The sequence below is a fragment of the Phyllopteryx taeniolatus genome, chromosome 19, assembly GCF_024500385.1.
Source record: "Phyllopteryx taeniolatus isolate TA_2022b chromosome 19, UOR_Ptae_1.2, whole genome shotgun sequence".
Classification (NCBI taxonomy): domain Eukaryota; kingdom Metazoa; phylum Chordata; class Actinopteri; order Syngnathiformes; family Syngnathidae; genus Phyllopteryx; species Phyllopteryx taeniolatus.
In genome coordinates, this window is record NC_084520.1 from 2992503 (window position 1) to 3017282 (window position 24780).

Here is a 24780-nt window from a genome sequence, read left to right on the forward strand (position 1 = left end):
TATATGCTTGCTCAATGCATAATTGTAAACATATATAACCTGTAACAGCTTCTTTTATATATTTTTGGATTTGGTAACCAAACCCACAATCATTTGTGCCCATACAGTGATATGTGAGATAGTTGAAGTGTTTAGGACCTTTTGTTGTAAAAGTGGGAGTTACAATGAAATGTTAGATGTTTGATGAAATATGTGATTTTAACAATGTTTGATGATGAACTAAGGAATGATTTTAATATACATTGTTACACATTTGATCAGATGTGAACATTCTCATGAACTTTTATTCTTACGAAAGACATAGTGTATAAAGTAATAACCATGAGAGGAACTAAATAGAGGAACTTATTTTTATCTCTAGCAACACAAGGCGAGCTTTTGCTGGAAGAGGGGATCATTGTTGAGAAGTTTCAACCCACTCGGGGAAAGTTCCATCATATAATTTGTCTCTAGGCAAAAGGGCACACAACTAACAATGAACTGATAGGAGCAAGCCGTCCTCAGATGACTCCAAAGTGCTTCCATGGGCTTAATAGCCAGGTCAGGGTGACGCAAGGCCCCTGGCAAGCCCCACCTCCAAGTACATAAGTTTGAAAACTGACAATTTTAGGGCTCTTGCTCTCCCATCGGTTAACTATTGAGGTCTTACTCCTTAATCTCATATCTATCCTTGCGTAAGACGCAGGAGGAATAGAGAAGTAGCCTTAGAGACAATTTGAACAGCCTATAGAGAATAGGTTAGAATAAAATAGAGGAGTTTAGCATTAACTATGGAGAATGAGCCCTTGATCTCTCTCTTCTGAGTCCATGCCTATTCTCAACTACCACAACAACAGAAAAACTTCAGAGGGTTTGTTATGGGGATAGTGGACGCATCAAACTCCAGACTGGATGCGTTATTAAAGGAGCCGCAGGAGAGCCTGCAATACACTCAAAAATTATAAGGGAGGACCATTACATTCGAGGTCACAATGCCCCTTGTTTGTACCAAATCTAAAGTATTACCATTATTATGGGTAGGTTCATGTATTGATTGCAAGAAACTCGAAAGTATCAATTATTGTCTGAAACACTGCACTAAGAGATTTAGATGGGGAATTCATATGAATATTTAAAGTCACCCATGATTAATATATTGTCTGCGTGGGTCACCAAGTCAGCAATAAATTCAGAGAATTCATCAAAAAAGCCAGAGTAAGAGCTGCGGGGATGGTAGATAACTGCAAGATAAAACAGCAGAAGTGTTTTAGATCACATAACGAGAACCTCGAAAGTTTTAAAGTTGATGTTAGAGCTAGAGCTAAGGTTCCGAACGGATTTGGCGGATGAGGGCAATGCCCCCGCCCTTCCTAATAAGATGCGCAACATGTGAACTCACAATGTTTGGGGGAGACGCCTCATTAAGTGGTAAAAACATTTTAACTAAGTCTCGTGAAGACCAATCATATTAAGATTATGGTCTCTGATAAGATCATTGACTAGCAAAGCTTTTGAGGATTTTTTTATTAAGTGGCTGATCTGTGTATTGGCCCCTAGAGTATCCCGAGTAGTAATATTAATAAGATTGCATCGGCTATACCCCGTATTATATTTAGAGTGGCAGTAGGTCCGGCGAAAGACTAGTAGTGCAGGAATTTGGTAGTTATTTGTCGACTTATCATCGGTAAAATGAACCGAGAAGGAATGCTTCAACTCATCACTAGTATTATCTCAGTAGACAGCATATCAGTCTGCAATGTGTAGTGCAGTCGGTAGTGGATCAGAATGCATAGTACAGGGCTGCACGATATATTGTTTGATCATTCTCATCGCGATGTGTGCATGCATGATAGTCACATCGCAAAAGTCCTGATTGATGTAGGGGGAAAAGAACTCGGGTACCCAACATGCACTCCGCGCATCAGTCTACCAATCACAATCGCACTTTGAATAGTGTTTGCAAAACATTCTCCAAATAAGAGGCAAAAAGTTCTTGCTTTAACTTATTTGTCACTCCCACTTGTTGTTTACTTTAAAACTGTCATGTAAAACATAATTAAACAACGAATGTCTGCTAACCTAAGTACTAGCATACGGTGATAAGAAAAGCTAGACATGGTAATTAGATTAGCACCAATGTTACACTTGACTTTACAGTACATTATAACCCTTCAAACAACACAAGGAGCAGCCCAGAGATGTGGTGTCATCCCCGGGTGCTTCGGAGGAAGTCCAAGTAGAGCTTGGGGTAATGTTCTCATACTTTCAATACAGCTCGCAAGCAGGCAACAGAATCAGAATCATCTTTATTTGCCAAGTATGTAAATAACACACAAGGAATTTGTCTCCGGGAGTTGGAGGTGCTCTAGTATGACAGCAGACAGTCAATTGACAGAGAATACTTTTGAGACATAAAAACATAGCAATAAAAGGTTACCAGTATATGTGGTAATGTTTTTTTGTTTTTGTTTTTTTGGACATTTGTGCAAACTGATGTCCTCTAGCAAATAGAGCAGTTTGAAATGACTAATACAACAATAGCCTGGTGGAGTGACCGTTGTGTAAATGGCGCAGAGACTTCAAGAAATGTATGCAGTTTAAAGTGACTAGAAGTGCGATAACCTGGGACAATGTTTGTGCAAATGGTGCAGATACTTCTCAAACACATGAGTGGCCAGTATTGGTCAACAACAGATATGCAAGTAGAGCAGGGTGGCGAGAATACTTAAATGATTGCGCCAGTAATCTGTAATTGGCCCGACAGAGATGTGACTACAATCACAAGACAAAATTGGCAGCATGTTACAATGGAATTGTAAGTTAACTGTTTAAGAAGTTAATGGCAAAAGGGAAGAAGCTGTTGGAATGTCTACTTGTTTTAGTTTGCATTGCTCGATAGCGCCTACTTGAGGTAAGGAGCTGGAAGAGGTGGTGACCAGGATGTGGAGGGTCCAAGAGGATTTTGCATGCTCTTGTCTTACTTCTGGCAGCGTGCAAGGCCTCAAAGGTGGGTAGGGGGATACTGACAATCTTTTCAGCAGTTTTGATTGTTCGTTGCAGTCGGAGTTTGTCCTTTTTTGTAGCAGCACCAAACCAGACTGTGATGGATGAACACAGGACTGATTCAATGACTGCTGGGTAAAACTGCCTCAACAGCTCCTATGGCTGTGGTGCCTCAGAAGCCGCAGGAAGTACATCCTCTGGTGGGCCTTTTTGAGGATGGATTTGATATTGTTCTCCCACTTCTGGTCCGGAGAGACTGTAATTCCCGGGAACTTGAAGGTCTCGACGGTTGACACAGGGCAGATGGACAGCGTGAGGGGCAGCTGTGGCGAAGGATGCCTCCTGAAGTCCACGATCATCTCAGTCTTGAGCGTGTTCAGCTCCAAGTTGTGTTCAGCTCCAGCCGCTCCACTTCCTGTTGATACCCAGACTCGTCACCGTCTTTGATGAGGCCGATGTCTGTGATGTCATCTGCAAACTTCAGGAGTTTGACAGCCGGGTGCGTTGATGTGCAGTCGTTCGTGTAGAGAGAGAGAAGAGCAGCAGAGAGAGGACACAGCCTTGGGGCGCCCCGGTGCTGGTAGTGTGTGTAGATGAAGTGGTGTCCCTCAGTCTCACCAGCTGTGTTCTGCCCATCAGGAAGCTATAAATCCACGGGCAGATGGCAGGGGAGACGATGAGCTGGAGAATCTTGGAGGAGAGTATTTCGAGGGAAATTATAGACATTAAATGTTTGTAGAACAATCATCATATGTATCATTATGCCAATGCATAATGCCAATATTGGTGCTGCGTTTGCAGCCTTTTGAATTGGCTCTAAGTCAATCTATACATTCAGATTGTGTGGCAATCATTTATGTGTCAAACATAATAATAATGCAATGTGGGATGCGACTTGTGCTGCCAAGCACCAAAAATAAAATAATCCACTGGCTTTGTACTCCAGAGCAAGACTAAACCAAAACCACAAAAACAAACCACTCCAGACAACACTCCCACCTTTTTAATAAAGTGACACATGGTCCCATCCATGCTCTCTTTAGCAAAATACAAAAACAAAAAAAACATTCTTGACAACCAAAAAGTGGTTAATACCGGACGGAATTTGGCCCAACTGGTATTGACTCAGATACTGGAAAAATACCAATACCAATGTCAAGCAAGTATGAAGTTAAATTCGCAAGAAGGACGCAATGTGAAGCATGCAAAGCAAAGCAAGGGAAGTAAAAAAAATAAAAAGAAACAGCAATGTTGAATGCATGTGTGTCTTTATTATCGCCTTTTAAGCAGCGCTCTGTCTTTGGGGCCGCTGGGAGTCAGCCATAGGTCGGACGAACCGAGTCCCCCACCATCGATCGCCACCATGAGTGCAAAAGTCTTTTATGTTTTCTTCGGACAGTCTCTGATCCAATGTCTATCCAATGTCCCTTCTTTCCCCTTCTTTCCACATCTTCTCCCCCCTCTGCGTCCCCTCCCTTGTCCAGTGTCTGGCCTCAACCTCCTGAAATCTGGTTCAGCGATGCTTGCTGTCCATGAGGCTGTCGTTGAGAGCGTTCCGCAAGGCCAGGCGGTGCGGGAGGGAGGCGGCTGCTCTTGTGAGTTGCAGGAGAGGAGGGGACCGCAGAAGCGCTGTGTGTGAGGGGTCGCAGGAGACTGTTGTGTTGTGGGTCTTCTTCCAGATTGCACTCCTCTAGATTGTTGTCAAAGCGTGATTGATTTGTGGAAGCCATTGTGGAACCCAGCTCGCGACCACAACCTGACATCCTCCCCTAGGCTAACTTGACAGATTAGACAGGCGATACGCAGTTATCAGTAACTTGCCCGACACATGCCCTAACATCTAAACCTAATAGTCAACCACTGTATCCAGACATTTGGCATTTTTCTCAATTTCTTCTAAAGCCTGAACTTTTTTTTTTTTTTTTTTACTTCCTCAAACAACCAAAGTTACTTATGCACCAGGAATTCTTTTTTGGTCTTCCTATTTCCCATTTCCAGTACCAATTAGAAGCGCTTCTCTTTTTTGCAATATTAGAACGTCTTCGAAATTGTCGGACTCGAACCTGGGGACCCAAACCCCTAACCGTCGGACTCAAACCTGCGGACTCAAACCCACTAAACATCAGACTCAAACTTCTAATTGTAGGCGACTCAAACCCCTAACCACATCCGTTTGGATCCTGAGGTGAGAGGCAACATCCGTTCTTAATTCTTTCGGTGGAGGCAGGACTTGTGCGTTGGTCCTGGATGATCAATCACTCCCGGGGTCCCCTGTATTGGCGATCAATCCTAGAATCCCACTCTGACACCAACTGTTTTGGCAAATCTTTTTCTGATAGAATAAGTAAGGAACCAATCTTGTCTTTGTGGGTTTTTATGCATAGCATAATTTTTCCAACTCAATATATATATATATATATATATATATATATATATATATATGCCGGCACGGTGGACGACTGGTTAGCACATTTGCCTCACAGTTGTGGGGATCGGGGTTCAAATCCCGGCCCCGCTTGTGTGGAGTTTGCATGTTTTCCCCGTGCCAGGGTGGGTTTTCTCCAGGCACTCCAGTTTCCTCCCACATCCCAAAAACATGCGTGGTAGGTTGATTGAAGACTCTAAATTGCCCGTAGGTGTGAATGTGAGCGCGAATGGTTGTTTGTTTCTATGTGGCCTGTGATTGGTTGGCGCCCGGTTCAGGGTGTACCCCGCCTCCCGCACGAAGATGGCTGGGATAGGCTCCAGCAGCCCGTGACCCGAGTGGGGATAAGCGGTAAAGAAAATGGATGGATGGATATATATATATATACCGGGTGATTGAAAAGTAACCCATTATTTTTCAGTAGTTGTAATTTATTTCTGAACTATAATTCTTACAAGAACTGAACATGAGAAGAAAGTGTATTGCATGGAGTTATATTTAAAATTCAATATGGGCGCCAGCATTAGCCACCAGTTTCTCAAGCCGCCTGGGAACCGCATTAACTGATTTCACAAGGAACTCTTGTGGGATGGAAGACATAACTTCTCGTATTCGCCCTTCAAGTTCTTCCAAAGTTGTTGGGTTGGTAGAATAGACTTGCTCCTTACATCATGGAACATACACAAAAAAATGTAGAAAAATATTACAACATAGGAATAAATTCTAAGTATTTTAAAAAAGGGAGTTACTTTTCAATCACCGTGCATATATATATATATATATATATATATATATATATATACATTCATAAAGCGCCTGAAATAAGTATTTAACACGTCAACTGGTATTTATTTATACTTTTTTATTTATACTATTTAATTATACTTTGTACAAAGTTTGTTTGTTTGACAGCTTCAAGATGCCTCCTGTATGGAGAAACTAGTCACATGCATTGCTCTGGTGTGATTTTGGCCCATTCCTACACAAAAGCAGTCTTCAAATCTTGAAGGTTCTGTGGGCTTCTTTTATGGACCTTGAATTTCAGATTTTTGATTGGATTCAAGTCAGGTGATTGGCTGGGCCATTCTAGCGGCTTTATTTTTTTCTTCTTTGAAACCAATGGAGAGTTTCCTTGGCGATATGTTTTGGATCTGTGGTGTATATTGGCGTTTGGATAAAATGTAATTCCTTTAAGAAAAAAATTCCTCGAAGGTGAACGTCCGCGTTCACTTCCGGTTTAGTCCGATAGACCACCACGTCTCTTTTTATACGTGTCAAATGTAGGAAAAGCGACGAGAAACCTTTTATCAGTCTCAATCTAAAGGTTGCTACATTTTATGAAATACGAGTCCAAGATGACAGAGGTTTCCATATTGAACTCAAAACACACACAAAACACATCAAAGATTGGAATTTTATAGAATATTTAATGATATTTACGAGGGATCTATAGAAAAACACACAGAGGGGTCTAATTACAGAAACAAAATACTAATAATGGTGAACAAAAGAAAAATAGGCATACAAAAAGGGAAATAGAACATAGTGTGTTGCGGGGCTAAAGTTGAAAATGTGAGCGTTTAATGCGTTGCGTCAAAGCGAGAGCAAAATTGGGATTTTGTGTGCGGCTAGTAATTTCCCCAAAATTAATAGGCACTAATATTGTACATCCTAGCAAGGCTTGTTGTGGCACTCACAACTGTAGGTTCGTTGGTCTGTGGGGATGTTCTTTTCTCCGCGCATCTCAGGAGGAAAACAAAGCAGGTTTGGTGCAAGAAGAAAAAGGATGCAGAAAAATAAAACAAAAACAAAAGAGGCGGAAGAAGAAAAATTGTTGTCCCCTCGGGGTGCGCTCGTAACTTTCCTGCCGATTGAACTGGTGGTGGGCCCAGCTCCTGCTCTCAGCTACGTGCGTGACCAGTACGGGATGCCGGTAGTTGCATGCTGAGGCTCCACCGACCGATCAAAGCCGCATGGCCACCTTCTTGGATCGAAAACGCCGTAGTCGGGTTGAGGACAAAGGAAAAGGAAAGGGGTTGGCTGAGGCCACCCTGTGGCTGGCGAGGTTAGCCAGCCAGGACAGCAGAGAAGCAGGGCACAAGAGGGAAAAAAAAGAGAGCCAAAAGAGGCAGGAGCCAAACGTTAAATACACAGGGGGCGTGTCTAAGGGATGGAGAAGACTGGAGGAAGATCACACCAATCAGCTTGAATCTAGTCTACAAATTTGACCCATAAAATGGGTTTAAAAATGATATATTAATCTAAAACACTTTTTACTCTTACTCATAGATCAAGCATATAGAATGATTGTTTAAACTTGAGTCTAGGCAGATCAATTACTTTTTGTTTAATCACATTTCATGCTGTTTGGCTTCAAATCAAGACAAAAATCTCACAGCTGCACCTGTAAAGTTGACACACTGACACAGACATCAAGGCATACATTTGGAATATTTCTGCAGAGTTTGTGAAATATCAAACCGGACATTTTATCTTCAGTTAAAAAAAAAAAAAAAAAACCTTCAATGGAAGTCCACATTGCAGTCAGTAACTCTCAAACGCCCGTGGGTGGTGCCCGTGTCCCAGCAATTGTTCTGTGGCGCCTTGCGTGCATCTTTTAAGTTTAAGCAAATAGTTTATTGCTGTATTTGCTTTCCGTTGTCGATCTGTCCCAGCTTGGCCTTCTTGGAGAGAGGATCCCCCCACCTTTTGGTTGCTATCTTCAAAGGAAGGAAAGAAGTCTTTCTGAAGACGGGAATCTGGTAATTAGGTTAATGTCCAGCAGGCGTCTTTTCGTGGATTTCTCGCACACCAGGTCCGCAGGGAGGAATGCAGTTTATGAAGTTGTTGGTGGGGGGGGGTTGGCAACTGGGTCAGAGTCACAACATAGCCCCCTTTTCGCCGGCTAGAGCAGATCAATGGTGGTCTGGGCGGCGACTTCATAAAAGATGAAACAGGTTGGCAGGTACACACAGGAATGCAGTTACCAGAGTACAACATTAGTGCATTCCACCCCCCTTTATGGCTATCACAGTTGTCCATGACAACTTCTTACTCCCAGTGTGTGTCTGTATGTGAATATAGATGTCAATGTAGGTGTATCTGTGTTGTGAGGTCGCGATTGCAAAGTTGAACGAAAAAGGAAAACGCTAACACTGTTAATGAAGAATATTTGTAACGTTCTCCCAAAAATAGGAAGGAGAGAGAAGCAAAAAGAGGTAACAAAAAAATTCAGCCCAGCTCCTTAGCAAAACAGAAATTGTCTAGAAAAAGGCGCTGTGGATGCGTTTTATTTTGGTCGTTATGTTATTACTTTGCGGTGAAGCAGCGAGTTCGGTTTTGTCGGTGTTTTGGTTGAGCATCTGCGTTGGTTGACTTGGTGTAGCAAGGATGCTGTAAACCAGAGTTAAGCTTGTGCAGGAAGGAAGAATTGAAAGAGTGGTGGCCAAGGCATGCCACAAAAAAATCAAACGAAAAGCAGGCACCTTCGACATCACGAATAACGCAGAGGAGGAAAAAAAAAAGGGTGGGAACCAGCACAGAAGGAAATACACATGCCGAGTGGTCATTGCAGGTGCAACCGAAGAGTCGGGTCCAAGGCGTTGCCTGGGAAACGAAACGGGGTGGGCAAAATGGCACTGAGGTGCACTTTGCAAGGTGCGGAGAACAAGGAAGTCCGAAGAGACAAAGGCCACATGTCCCGTGCTGTTGAAGCAATGCGTGTCTTCACGAAAGAAGCACAATGACTTAGCGGCCACCGAGAGTGACGGCCAGCTAAGCAGGAAAGACACAAACAAGGTGAGCGTTACGGCTGAATAGGTGGACCACTGATTGGGGACAGGGCCCGTAATATGTGACTCAGAGGGCGCAATTTTGCATCTCACCAAGGCCTCCTGTGGTCTCAAAAGCTTGAAAAAATGGCCAGTGTCACGAGAGCGACCAATAGTGGACATCGCCAGCGTTTCCGGTGAGCACCACCTTTCGTAAAGATGTCATCCGGCTGCGGTTTTGGTGGGGGCGGCGCATCAAGGAGGTGTTCTGGTCTTCGCAGGGGTCTCTGCACCTGTGCATAAATCTCGCACCAAGTATAGTCAGTTAATAGCATGAAACGACTTAGCCGATCTTGTCCATTGAGCAAAGGTACTGATTTGACAGGTGACATGAACACAGGATGAATTATGGAATGTGGCCCTATTGTCCAAGGTAATGATAAGAGCGAGTCTCATTGTGTGTTCACTAAGGCAAAGGGGTGAATTGTCATTTTGCAGCAATGTTGGAGGTTGAGTGTCCGGCCCTCCTGCTGTAATTTGTCACGCAGTCAATCAAACACATCCATGAGTCCGTCATATTTGAACGTACGTTCAAGTGTGGTTGTCAAGTAAAATTTTTCCGACGTGTCATTAACGGTGAGCTTACCTAGAAGGTGCCGAAATGGCTGCTTGTCTTTTTTGTTTGACAGGTTGCTGGAGTCATTCAGTGAGTCACAGGACATGGTCGAGATCTAATTGTCGAACTGGGTTTTGGCCTGCGAATTTTGGTTTTAGTAATGGGTGGTCATCGCAGTGGTCAGTTATGTGCGTGCCCACGGTCTGTTGGATGGGACGCTCGTCATCGCAAATTGGAGAATCAGCCGAATGCACGGAGACGTCGGAGTCAGAACAGACAATCACAGCAGGCTGGCCGGGCTCGGGGGCGTTGCCTCCAAGCAGGGGCTCAGGCTGTCGTGGGTTTTGCTTCATATTATTCGCAAAACTGCGGATAATCTCAAGAATATCATGTGCAGCGGTACCCAATTCTCTGTTAACGGCCCCTTGTGGGGTTGAGAAGGAGGGTGCGTGCCTTCTGGGCTTGTCGCGTTCGAGCGAAAAGGGTCGGGAGTCAGTTTTTACTGGCAAATGTTCAACGTTTTGGTGTGCGTCATTCTTTTGGTAGCTCAAACCAAAAATATTGTGATTCGACAGCTTTTTGTTGGTCTTTTTAGGCTTCGTGAAGACTTTAGCGGCTCGGTCGCGCAGTTGTGAGCTGGACAGCGTGCGAGGACATGCTGCCACTCCCAAATTGTGTTTAACACTTGGGTGCATGTTTTCAACAAAAAGTGTTTTAAAATGTATGTCTTCTTCCATGTTTGGTTCATTTAGAAAGCCAAAATATGCTTTGCGTAAACGACAGTAATAATTCTGTGGTGTCTCAAGACACTGATACCCCGAAATGCTCCCCGGGCGCTTCAGCTGCCCCCTGTTCCAGTGTGTTCCACTAACTTGTGTATGTGTTCACTGTGATGGGTTAAATGCAGAGAATAAATTTCGTGTGCATGCATGCATGTTCATGACAATAAAAGGTGATTCTAAAAAAGTCTCCACTGTTTAACTGTGAGGGCTGCAGATAAGCCGGTTGCGGCCTCTGGGTCATCAAATTCTTGAGACAATGGTTGGCAGAGAGCCGGGTAATCGACCAGTACATGAGCCGGTTGTCGTTCAATTAAGCCACTTACTTCTCGGCTCGACGTAACTTTAATAAGGTACAATCTGTCGTCAGTAGTAGCGGAAGGGAATTGTTTAAGGTGAAATTTGAGGTCTCTAAGGCTATGTCGTGTGACCTGTTTGGTTTAGGTTCGAACCTCGGAATCTTGTGCGCAATCCTTAGTCTTTTAAGTTCATACCTGCAGAGACGCCCGGAAAAGCAACAGACGCAGGGGAGTCGTTGAATACACTTGGCGCGGCAGACTCTCGAATTAGGTTTACCAGAGCCAGAGAGGGGCATTGCAAAGTGGCAGGGGCCGTTGACCGTATCCCAGGTAGCTCTGGACTAAGCACTGGGACTGCTCTGTCGAATATGGGAGACAGACTGACAGGTGTGGGCTCATTGATTTCATCAGACAGTGTCTAGACAGACTCTAAAATTGCCCCTAGGTGAGAATGTGAGTACGGATGGTTGTTTGTTTATGTGCCCTGTGATTGGCTTGCAACCAGTTCAGGGTGTACCCCGCATCCTGCTCGAAGATAGCTGGGATAGGTTCCAGCACTCTCGCGACCCTTGTGAGGATATTTGTACAAGCAATTTCGGACTTTAGCTAATTCAAATAAGTTTTATTGAACGTTGGTAAAAAGTTAAATGTACTTATAATTAGGGGTGCAAATTAATTAATTGCTTGTATGGCTTACAATTATGTTTGCTTTGGCAGAGAAAAGGCAAAAAAAATATTTTTTTTTCCTTTTTATTGAAAAAGTGAATGAAAAAAGAAAATAAAATCCAATTTAAAAGAAAAGCCCAAAGTGATTAAAAATTAACAAGCAATTAATCAACTCCACTTCATAAAACAATTCGTGAAGTAATTGTGGTTACTCTTGGATTGTGGGTTTAAATCAAAGTGACGCGGTGTCGTGCACGTTTGCGGACGGAAGATGGCGGTATTGCTGTAGCAATGCAGTGCCGTTTTTTTTGTGAAAGCTTGTAATATTTACGTTATAAATCTTAAAATTGGCGCAAAGCTTCAATCGTAAAATTAAAAATAAAATTGTAGCGGTGGTGATTAAACAAAACGAGCAAAAACAGAAATGTTTAAATTAATAAACGCAAACGTGTTTCAAAAAAGGAGCAAAAACAGAAGCTTTTAAATTAAAAGCAATCGATCGCAGGTAGACGCAAGGCAGCCCTATGGGGGGCACAGGCAAGTGCAAATTTTAGGCCGGTCCCAAGCCCAGATAAATGCAGAGGATTGCGTCAGGAAGGGCATCCGGCTTAAAACTTTGCCAAACAAATATGAGCGTTTATCTAAAGAATTCCATACCGGATCGGTCGTGGCCCGGGTTAACAACATCCGCCCCCAGCACCATTAACCTGGAGGGTGCCGGTGGAAATTCAGCTTCTGTGGGTCGAAGACGAAGAAGAGGTGGAAATCGGGTTCTTAGGCAGAAAGAGAAGAGGAAAGCACAGAGCCTAGAATTGAATGTGGGGACTTTGAATGTTGGGACTATGACAGGAAAATCTCGGGAGTTGGTTGACATGATGATTAGGAGAAAGGTTGATATATTTTGTGTCCAAGAGAGCAGGCGGAAAGGCAGTAAGGCTAGAAGTAGAGGGGCAGGGTTCCCATTTTACCATGGTGTAGATGGGAAGAGAAATGGGATAGGGGTTATTTTAAAAGAAGAATTAGCTGAGAATGTCTTTGAGGTGAAAAGAGTATCAGATCGAGTGATGAGGCTGAAACTTGAAATTGCCATTGTTACGTATAATGTGATTAGCGGCTATGCCCCACAGGTAGGATGTGACCTAGAGGTGAAAGAGAAATTCTGGAAGGAACTAGACGAAGTAGTTCTGAGTATCCCAGACACAGAGAGAGAGAGTTGTGATTGGTTCAGATTGTAATGGACATGTTGCTGAAGGAAACAGGGGTGATGAAGAAGTAATGGGTAAGTACAGCATCCAGGAAAGGAACTTGGAGGGACAGATGGTGGTAGACTTTGCAAAAACGATGGAAATGGCTCCACTGAACACTTTTTTTCCAGAAGAGGCAGGAACATAGGGTGGCCTACAAGACCGGAGGTAGAACCACGCAAGTGGATTACATATTGTGCAGACAATGTAATCTGAAGGAGGTTACTGACTGTAGGGTAGTGGTAGGGGATAATATGGCAAGACAGCATAGGATGGTGGTGTGTAATATGACTCTGGTGGTGGGGAGGAAGATTAAGAAGACAAAAGCAGAGCGGCGAACCATGTGGTGGAAGCTGAGAAAGGAAGAGTGTTGTGCAGTTTTTCTGGAAGAGGTGAGACAGGCTCTTGGTGGACAGGAGTAGCTTCCAGAAGTCTGGACCACTACAGCCAAGGTGATCAGAGAAACAGGCAGGAGAGTACATGGTGTATCTTCTGGCAGGAAAGGACAGAAGGATACTTGGTGGTGGAACCTCAAAGTACAGGAAATTATACAAGGAAGGAGGTTCGCTAAGAAGAAGTGTGACACTGAGAGGACCGAGGAGAAAGGAATACATTGAGATGCGACGTAGGCAAAAGATCAAAGTGCCAAAGGCCAAACAAGAGGCATATGATGACATGTATGCCAGGTTGGACACTAAAGAAGGAGAAAAAGATCTATACAGGTTGGCCAGACAGAGGGATCGAGATGGGAAGGATGTGCAGCAGGTTCGGGTGATTAGAATAGACATGGAAATGTGTTGACTGGTGCCAGTAGTGTGCTGGATAGATGGAAAGAATACTTTGAGGAGTTGATGAGTGAGGAAAATGAGAGAGAAGGAAGAGTAGAAGAGGCAAGTGTGGTGGACCAGGAAGTAACAATGATTAGTAAGGGGGAAGTTAGAAAGGCATTGAAGAGGATAAAAAATGGAAAGGCAGTTGGTCCTGATGACATACCTGTGGAGTTATGGAAGCATCTAGGAGAGGTGGCTTTGGAGTTTTTGACCAGCTTGTTCAACAGAATTCTAGGGTGAGAAGATGCCTGAGGAATGGGGGAAAAGTGTGCTGGTGCCCATTTTTTAAGAACAACGGTGATGTACAGAGCTGTGGGAACTATAGAGGAATATAGTTGATGAGCCACACAATGAAGTTATGGAAAAGAGTAGTGGAGGCTAGACCCAGGACAGAAGTGAGTATTTGCGAGCAACAGTATGGTTTCATGCCTAGAAAGAGTACCACAGATGCATTATTTGCCTTGAGGATGTTGTACAGAGAAGGTCAGAAGGAGCTGCATTGTGTTTTTGTAGATCTAGAGAAAGCCTATGACAGAGTATCCAGAGAGGAACTGTGGTACTGCATGGCGAAGTCTGCAGTGGCAAAGAAGTATGTTAGAATAGTAAAGGACATGTATGAGGGCAGCAGAACAGTGGTGAGGTGTGCTGTAGGTGTGACAGAGGAGTTTAAGGTGGAGGTGGGACTGCATCAGGGATCAGCCCTGAACCCTTTCCTGTTTGCAGTGGTGATGGATAGGTTGACAGATGAGGTTAGATTGGAATCCCCGTGGACCATGATGTTTGCAGATGACATTGTGATCTGTAGTGAAAGCAGGGAGCAAGAGGTGCAACAGTTAGAAATGTGGAGGCATGCACTGGAAAGGAGAGCAATGAAGATTATCCAAAGTAAGACAGAATATATGTGCATGATTCAGAGGGGTGGAGGTGGAAGAGTGAGGCTACAGGGAGAAGAGATAGCGATGGTGGAGGACTTCAAATACTTGGGGTCAACAGTCCAGAGCAATGGTGAGTGTGGTAAGGAAGTGAAGAAACATGTAAAAGCAGGTCTGAAGGTGGTGGAGGAAGGTGTCAGGTGTGTTATGTGACAGAATAGTCTCTGCTAGGATGAAGGGCAAAGTTTATAAGACAGTGGTGAGGTCAGCCATGATGTACGGATTGGCACTGAAGAGACAACAGGAACCAGAGCTGGAGGTGGTGGAAATTAAGATGTTGCGGTTCTCTCTAGGAAACGCAGGTTGGATAAAATTAGAAATAAGCTCATCAGAGGGACAACCAAGGTTAGATGTTTTGGAGACAAAGAGAGAGCAGACATTGATGGTTTGGACACATCCAGAGGAGAGATAGTGAGTATATTGGTAGAAGGATGATTAGGATGGAACTGCCAGGCAAGAGAGCTAGAGGAAGACCAAAGAGAAGGTTGATGGATGTCGTGAAGGAAGACATGAGGGCAATTGGGGTTAGAGAGGAGGATGCAGGAGATAGGCTTATATGGAAAGGATGACACGCTATGGTGACCCCTAACGGGACAAGCCGAAAGGAAAAGAAGCAGAAGAATAAAATTGTTTTCTTAGCGGTAACTAACACGACGAGTAATGATTATACATATTTATTTGGAGGTTGATTATGCTTAAGTTACCAAGTATGCACAATCTTGGGGAAAGTTGAATCCTGCAGTTCAAAATATACGAGAGTTTCTGCGTAACCGAAGTCCAAAAGCATTGAATTGAGAGCATGGAAATAGGTGTCTGGCGGACTGTGTGTTCCCATCAAAAATGCCTGGTGCCGGGACGCTATCATGGTCAGTCAACACTGCACACCGCTAGTGGAGTTTATGGCTCTGAAGTGCCGGGCGTTTTATTTGCCGAGGGAATTTACTGCCATACTCCTTGTGGCAGTATATATTCCTCCAAACTCCAGCAATAACAGGAGTGAGGTGCTAAATGAGCTATACCATCATATCAGTGAACAGCTGACGGCCCGCCCAGATGCTTTCCTCATCCGAGCTGGGGACTTTAACAATCCTGAGCCCAAGGCTGTGTTTCCTAAACTGTACTCAAACATTGACTTTCCAACACTGGGAAATAACACTCTGGACAATGTTTTTATCCCCCTGAGAGGATCCTACAAGTCCCTTCCCCTCCCACACCTTGGCGCCTCAGACCATCTCACTGTTATGCTAATGCCATCTTACAGAGCACTGGTTAAAGTCTCCCAACCAGTTAGCCTGACACTGACCCGGGACAGCGTGAAAGCCCTCACACACCTGGACTCTAAGGACCCATATGTCAGAATGCTGTTCATGGACTTCAGCTCATCATTCAATACCATCTTCCCGAAACAACTGATCTACAAATTGGGGATCAACACTTTGATGTACAACTGGCTGCTGGACTTTCTGACATGGAGACCGCAGGCAGTACGGGTCGGCAGCAACACATCCAGCACCATCACTCTGAACACGGGGGCCCCTCAAGGTTGTGTGTTGAGCCTCCTCCTCTTCACCCTGCTGACCTATGACTGCACACCAACATACAACATTTTTAATAAATCAGCAAACATATCAATATGGGGTGCTGTGTGTACATTAATGAGGAAAAAAAAAATAACAGAAATGATTTTAGCAAATGGCTGCAATATAAAAAAAAGAGTGAAAAATTTAAGGGGTTCTGAATACTTTCCGTACCCACTGTAGATGCACACACACACGCACACACACACACACACGCACACTCAAGCCAGCCACCTTAGCAGCATTGGGGTTTTGTCATTTAATTTATAAATGTCTTATTTGCCTTGGTTCTCTGACCTTGACTATGTTGCACACGTCACCTGACCTTTGATATTTGCACATTCAATTAATACATTTTAAACTGTATATACTATAGTTTATTTAGCTTTTTTTTTTTTTTTTAGATATTATTTGTACTCTCTTTTGTAGCACCGCGGCCCATGAGTACTGTAATTTCAATCCTCTGTATGTGTTACGCATATTGAAGAATTGGCAATAAAAGTACCTTGTAACCTTGTAAGCTTATCTCCTGGACTGTTCTGAAAAATAGAGGCGCTAGTATTGGCCAGAAATGTTTTATGATTGCGATGGAGATTCCGTCTGGGCCAGGCGTTCGTCCCGATTGCATATTTTTTAATGCATTATGTAATTCTGTGATGGTTAAAGGAGCATCAAGACTGTGTTTAATTTCTGTATTTAATTGAAGAATGTTTAGAGCTTTAATAAAAGTTTCAATTACTTTTTGGTCTGGGTTGTTCAAAGATGTATATAAGCTGCTATAATAATTGCTAAATATTTCTCACTATTTTTCTGCTGTGGTTTACACCCCTAGTACCCATCTCCATTCTGTCCCTCTGTCTGTCTCCTAAAACCATTTTCTGTCCAGCTGCATTTTCAATAAATATCAGAATAATTAAAAACATTTAAATGCAAGCAGAGGGAGTATTTCTAACTTCCCTTTTGCACAGCAAAACTGTTCCAGCACAAAACCATACAGATCCACCATTCTGCAAGGCCATGCAGCTTAACAGGACAGGTTTAAATATATATATATATATCTATATATATATATATGTATATATATATATATATATATATAGTAAAATATTTCCTTTATTTCTAGCTGTGACTGTGTACAGCTGCCATTTGAATCTTGAATGGCTGTCATTAATGATTTTTTCTTTATTGCGCTGAAGTTGGTTCGCAAGAAATTTATCCAAAGTTAGTGTATCTTAACTGTTGTCCCAGTCCCCAAGAAAGCTGCAATCTCGGGTCTGAATGACTACAGGCCTGTCGCCTTGACATGAAGTCCTTTGAAAGCCTTGTGCTGGATCACATCAAGAGCGTCACAGGTCTCCTGCTGGACCCCCTGCAATTTGCCTACCGATTAAACAGGTCTGTGGACGACGCAGTCAACATGGGACTGCACCTCATCCTAAAGCACCTCGACGGCGCGGGGACCTACGCGAGGATCCTGTTCGTGGACTTCAGCTCAGCGTTCAACACCATCATCCCTGAACTCCTTTCCTCCAAGCTTCTCCAGCTCAGCGTCTCACCTGCCATCTGCCAGTGGATTTACAGCTTCCTGACGGGCAGGACACAGCAGGTGAGGCTGGGGGACACCACCTCATCTACACACACACCAGCACCGGGGTGCCCCAAGGATGTGTCCTCTTTCCAGTGCTCTTCTCTCTCTACACGAACGACTGCACCTCAACGCACTTGGCTGCCAAACTCCTGAAGTTTGCAGACGACACCACAGTCATCAGCCTCATCAAGTCTGCATATCGACAGGAAGTGGAGTGGCTGGAGCCATGGTGCGGCCGACACAATCTGGAGCTGAACACGCTCAAGACTGTATAGATGATTGTGGACTTCAGGAGGAATCTTTCGCCGCAGCTGCCCCTCATGCTGTCCAACTGCCCTGTGTCAACCGTTGAAACCTTCACGTTCCTGGAAATCACAGTCTCTCAGGACCTGAAGTGGGATACCAACATCAACTCCATCCTCTAAAAGGTCCAGCAGAGGATGTTCTTCCTGAGGATATCTGTTGTTGACCGTTACTGCCGAGAAGTATCTGCACCATTTGCACAATTGACATTGTTCCAGACTATCGCATTACGAGTTACTTACTGCATTAATTTCTTGACGTCTCTACGCCATTCGCACAATGGTCACTGTACCAGACTATTGTTCTATTAGTCATTTCAAACTGCTCTAAATTGCCAGAGGACTCTGCATCATTTGCACAATTGTCACAAAAAAAAAGAAATTGTGTCGCATTACCACATTTCTGGTAACCTTTTATCGCTCAGTGACTGTGTTTTTATGTCTCAAAAGTATTAACTGTGTCTGTTGTCGTACTAGAGCGGCTCCAACTACCGGAGACAAATTCCTTGTGTTTTTGACATACTTGACAAATAAAGATGATTCTGATTGTACAAAATCTGTTCTTTTTGATAAAATGACATCTAATTGATGTTTTGCCTTTTGAAGTTGGTTTCTAAGCGTATCTGTCGGATTGCATAGTCTTCTTTGAGATGTTTAATTTTATCCTCAATTTCCAACCATCCATCCATTTCCTGTACCGCTTATCCTCACTAGGGCCGCGGGCGTGCTGGAGCCTAGCCCAGCTATCTTCGGGCGAGAAGCGGGGTGCACCCTGAAATGGTCGCCAGCCAATCGCAGGGCACATATAGACACATACACAGCCAGGGGCAATTTAGAGTTTTCAATCAACCTACCACGCATGTTTTTAGGATAAGGGAGGAAACCGGAGTATCCGGAGAAAATCCACGCAGGCACGGGGGGAACATGCAAACTCCACACAGGCGGGTCCAGGATTTGAACCCTGGTCCTCAGATGTGCTAACCAGTCGTCCACCGTGCTGCCTTCAATTTCATTTTCTCATATTTGTTCTTGTTTTTTCTTGTACGAAGAGTATATGATTCGACCTCTCATTACACCTTTCCTGGTTTCCCACAGCAGAGATGGGGAGTCGTTGAATTTCAAAAAATCGTCCCATTCTTTCCTCATAAAAGAATCAAAGTCCAGGTCTTTCAATAGGGACGTGTTAAAGCGTCATGTTGGTGGGGGTTGAGAGAAATTGGTGCATGGTCACTGATTATGATTGGATGTATTTTGGAGGTCATTCTTGGGCTGTTGAATTGTTTGAGAGAAAAAAAATCTATTCTTGAGAAAGAGCGGTGAACTTATGAGAAAAATGTGTATTCTCTTTTTGTCTGTTTTTTTCAGCCTCCATATGTCAACAAGTCCAAAGTCATCCATATACTTCTCTAATACGTATATTGGCGCATTGTGACTGATTGCTATTTTTGAGATTTGAGCAATCTATAAGGGGATTTAGCATAAGGTTAAAGTCGCCTCCCATGATAATTGTAGAATTGGCTGACAAGCAAGTATGAAAACAGCGTGTGAAAAAAGGATGGATTATCTTTATTGATCTAAGCATATACATTGACAATTGTGTATAGTTTGTTAAATATTGTAGCCTGTATAATTATGTATCGGCCTTCTGGTTTTGCTACTATACTATTTATTGTAAAAAATAGTCTTTTATGAACTAGTATTGAGACTCCTCTTTGTCTACTGTTATAAAAAGCCGAGATATCCTGAGTGAAATTAGAGTCAATGAGGATTTTTTCTTCTGACTCAATAAGGTGCGCACTAGCTTCATTCTTAATCAATGCGTGAGCTAATGTTGTTTCGGTCGCGAACGTTTCATTCAGAAGAACGAATCTTTTTAGTGAACGAACTGAACCGAATCAGTTTATGAAATGATTCGTTCTTTTATCTTGGCCGCCACCCGCCACCGTCAGGCAAGCGAGTTGGCTGGGAGCAGAAAGGGAACTGCCGAAGCGTTCTATCACTCACTTCTGAATCTTCGGCGAATGACCAATGAGCAGCCAGCGTGCAGGCTGGGGTGGGACTTCATTAAACGTACTGCCGTGTGATTTGTGATCCGCCAGCGTTGTCACTCACTTTGGCGAATGACCAATGAGCAGCCAGCATCAGGCAGCGCCATGCAACTGGGGGAGGGACTTAAGTGAACTGAGTGATTTGTACAGTGAACTGGTGTACTGAGGAACTGAACAGTGATTCGTTCGTGGAACTTATCGTTCGCGATCCGTTAGACACGAGTGATTGGTTCGTGGAAATTCTTCGTTTGTGATCCGCTAAGGAGCAATGTACTAGTACGATGAGTGATTCGTTTGCACAAGGAATGACGTACTACGCAATGAACGTACTCATGAGTGATTTTAACCTCAAGTCCTGACGTCCTCGCGGGGATAGTTTTCATGAGCAGCCGTTTCTTCAAGCTAACGGCTAATGTTGAGTCAGTCAACCACATGAAAACAACCACACATATTTAAAATAAATGTAAATTAATAATAAATGTTTTTCATACACATACATATCATTCCCTCTGTCTCTAATGTGATTATTAAAGCTTTTTTTTCCAAATATTAATAATAACACATTAAACTTCTAAAGCGCTTATCGAGACACTCAAAGACGCTTTCCACTTATCAGACCCACGATGCACTTGTATTTCAAAACTTCAACTTGATTCTCTGCATCACAATCTTTCACAAGGAGGAGGACATCAAGGAGGACTTGATGTGGTGCATGACTAGCCGCTTGAAGCACTTCATCAGGGTGCTCATTTATCAAGCGTGCGTATACCCAGAAGTGTGCGTAAAGCAAACATTCCCAAGCAAAGTATGGTACAGTGTTCCCTTGCCACTTCGCGCTTCACGTTTTGCGGCTTCAGTGCTTTGCGGGTTTTTCCAAAATATTCATTAAAAAAAATAAATAAATACAGCCATATTGCGGAAAGACGCGTTGTTTCATGTTGATGTTCGCGAGAGAAGGTCTCCCTGCATGCGAAACAAAGAGATGAGTTGACTCAGAGGCTTTGTACATGCCTGTACTGTACGGGCACTCATACAAGGCGCGTGATTGGTTCCCGGCGCGACATCGACCAATGAGAGCACGAGTGGATTTATCCCGTGAGCTGATTGGCTGTGCATCTGTGCAGCCTCACCCTCATTGAACTACTACATACTCTGCGGTGTAATTTTTGCCTATATTGAAAGTATGGAGGTTTTTTTTAGACAATGAGTGAAAACAGTGATCGTGAACTATTTCAATACGCTTGTTTTTTAAAAAATCAATCACTGAAATGCCTGCTTGACGAATGAAAACCGCCACCTAATCCCACATGAAGTACTTGCAGATTCATTTCCGCATATATAGACTGGTTTCGTCAGATCATTTTTGTATTGATTGCATCACAAATGCCTCTGAGATGTTTGCAAAGAGTTCTTATGGCTGACACAGGCATTTCTGTTGGGTGCATGGTGGCGTTGTGTGACCATTGCCATTGTGTGACAGAGGCGAACTTTGATGGTGATCGCTGACTGTCATGTCGGACTACTGCCATATTTGGCAGTGTGATTGTGGTAGTTTTTTAGTTCTTGACAATGACATAAAACATGCGTTTGATTTTGTGACATATTAAAGGATTTTTGTACGGTCATAGGGCTCGACTGATCGCGGACTTTGATGGGCACGAGTAGCTGTCCTAACGGCGGACACTTGACTTGATGCACTTCTTGCATGCCTGCATGTGTGGGATCTGGTTCTAATTGCAGCATGCAATCACAGCAGAATATGAATTGAATTTACCATTGAAGGAATATCCATCCATCCAGCCATCCGTTTTATGTCCCGCTTATCCTCACTAGGTGTAAATGTCAGTGCGAAAGGTTGTTTGTTTCTATGTGCCCTGCGATTGGCTGGCGACCGGTTCAGGGTGTACCCCACCTCTCGCCCGAAGATAGCTGGAACAGGTTTCACCAGCCTGTGACCCAAGTGAGGATAAGCGGTAGAGAATATGGATGGATGAATTAACCTACCATGGATGTTTTTGGGATGTGGGAGGAAACAAGAGTACCCGGAGAAAACCCATGCATGCACGAGGATAACATGAAAACTCCACACAGGCGATTTGAACCCCGGTCCTCAGAACTGTGAGGCAGATGTGCTCACCATTCGACCACCACCATGCCGCCTTGAAGGAATATAATGAGTAAAATTAAATTCGATTGCAATCAAGAATGTCATTTGAAGTTCAAATTCAATTGAGTTTCAGTGGAACATTATTCACATTTCTTACTGGATATTTTTTCTTTTGTCTTTCAATTAATTCATCAGGTGAGGGGGACAATGTATAACACAGGTCGCCATGTTTCTGTGCGATTGGACAAGGAGCATCTGGTTAATATCTCTGGTGGGCCTATGATGTACAGCCATCGTCTGGAGGAGATTCGGCTACACTTTGGTAGCGAAGACAATCAGGGCTCTGAACATCTGCTGAATGGACAGGCTTTCTCTGGAGAGGTGAGTGCAATGTGTGTCTTTGTATGCTTTCTGCAGAGGAAACTGGAAGAGGACGTCTGAAACGAGAATGTTTATGTCAAGATAAACTGAGCAAGGTTTGGTGAATTCCTGATATCGGTGCCCATTGGAACAAATAAAGAGGCTAAAATAAGACAATAAAAAATAAATCCCACTGAAAGGAAATACTTGTCCTAATATAGAGAATAGGATACCTCCTGAAATAAATATTTGAAGACAAAACAACTTGGACAATGTATTTTCTTTGGAAAGAGGACATATTACAGATATGTATGCATGCTATACATCTTGATACATATATTCTGACAAGATGTATAGCGATATCTGGCAGCAAGGAGGTCCCAAACACAGATCCTTGTACCACATGCAAATGACCAGAACACAGGGAGGCACAGTAATTAAAGTGAAACCAAAAAGACAAAAAAATTCTTGCAAACATTAATAATAATAATGCATTATACTTATATAGCGCTTTTTTTTTTTTAGGCACTCAAAGACACTTCGCAATTTCAGGCATTATTCATTCACTCCTCAGTCACACTGATGGTGGTAAGTTACTTGTGTAGTCACAGCTTCCCTGGGGCACTCTGATGGAAGCGTGGCTGCCATCACCAAACATCCAACCAGATTCATTCGTAGGCAATGTGGTTAATTGTCTTGCCCAGGGACGCAACGATGACAAATTTGACACATCACAGAAAAGTCTGTGATGTGTTAACAAGCGAGAAAATGAATGAATGGATTAAAAAAAATTACAAAGTATGTGAAATCGGGCTTCAAAATGGCTTCAGAATTGAGATTCTTTGAGTTTCCAGAAGCTAAAAGTGCTCAAAATCAAAATAATAATAATACAGTGGGTACGGAAAGTATTCAGACCCCCTTAAATTTTTCACTCTTTGTTATATTACAGCCATTTGGTAAAATCATTTAAGTTCATTTTTTTCCTCATTAATGTACCCACAGCACCCCATATTGACAGAAAAAAAGAGAATTGTTGAATTTTTTTCAGATTTATTAAAAAAAAATAAAAAAATGAAATATCACACAGCCATAAGTATTCAGACCCTTTGCTCAGTATTGAGTAGAAGCACCCTTTTTAAGCTAATACAGCCATGAGTCTTTTTTGGAATGATGCAACAAGTTTTTCACACCTGGATTTGGGGATCCTCTGCCATTCCTCCTTGCAGATCGTCTCCATTTCTGTCAGGTTGGATGGTGAACATTGGTGGACAGTCATTTTCAGGTCTCTCCAGAGATGCTCAATTGGGTTTAAGTCAGGGCTCTGGCTGGGCCATTCAAGAACAGTCACGGAGTTGTTCTGAAGCCACTCCTTTGTTATTTTAGCTGTGTGCTTTGGGTCATTGTCTTTTTTGAAGGTGAACAATCGGCCCAGTCTGAGGTCCTGAGCACCCTGGAGAAGGTTTTTGTCCAGGATATTCCTGTACTTGGCCGCATTAATCTTTCCTTCGATTACAACCAATCGCCCTGTCCTTGGAGCTGAAAAACACCCCCACAGCATGATCCTGCCACCACCATGCTTCACTGTTGGGTCTGTATTTGACAGGTGATGAGCAGTGCCTGGTTTTCTCCACACATACCACTTAGAATTAAGGACAAAATGTTCTATCTTGGTCTCATCAGACCAGAGAATCTTATTTCTCACTATCTTGGAGTCTTCAGTTTTTTTTTTTTTTTTTTTTTAGCAAACTCCATGCAGGCTTTCATGTGTCATGCACTGAGGAGAGGCTTCCATCGGGCCATTCTGCCATAAAGCCCCGACTGGTGGAGGGTTGCAGTGATGGTTGACTTTCTATAACTTTCTCCCATCTCTCGATTGCATCTCTGGAGCTCTGCCACAGTGATCTTTAGGTTATTCTTTACCTCTCTCACCAAAGCTCCTCTCCTTGCTCAGTTTGGCCGGATGGCCAGCTCTAGGAAGGGTTCTGGTCGTCCCAAACGTCTTCCATTTAAAGATTATGGATGCCACTGTACTCTTAGGACCCTTACGTGCAGCAGAAATGTTTTTGTAAGCTTGGCCAGATCTGTGTCTTGCCACAATTCTGTCTCTGAGCTCTTCAGGCAGTTCCTTTGACCTCATGATTCTTATTTGCTCTGACATTCACTGTGAGCTGTAAGGTTTTATATAGACAGGTGTGTGGCTTTCCTAATCAAGTCCAATCAGTATAATCAAACACAGCTGGACTCCAATGAAGGTG

The 24780-nt window shown here is 43.3% G+C and overlaps 1 protein-coding gene across 16 annotated transcripts in view; it reads left to right on the top strand.

The window, feature by feature from the left end:
* The window catches only part of ca10a (carbonic anhydrase Xa), a 176190-nt gene that overhangs the window by 48610 nt on the left and 102800 nt on the right, over positions 1–24780 (top strand). For all 16 annotated transcript variants that reach the window (XR_009785619.1, XR_009785618.1, XR_009785620.1 and 13 more), the window contains one exon: positions 22361–22546. Coding sequence is in view for 13 of the 16 variants with exons in the window: in XM_061755757.1 (XP_061611741.1) it covers positions 22361–22546 (186 nt within the window). In the remaining 3 variants the exon portion in view is untranslated. The remainder of the gene's footprint in view (positions 1–22360; positions 22547–24780) is intronic.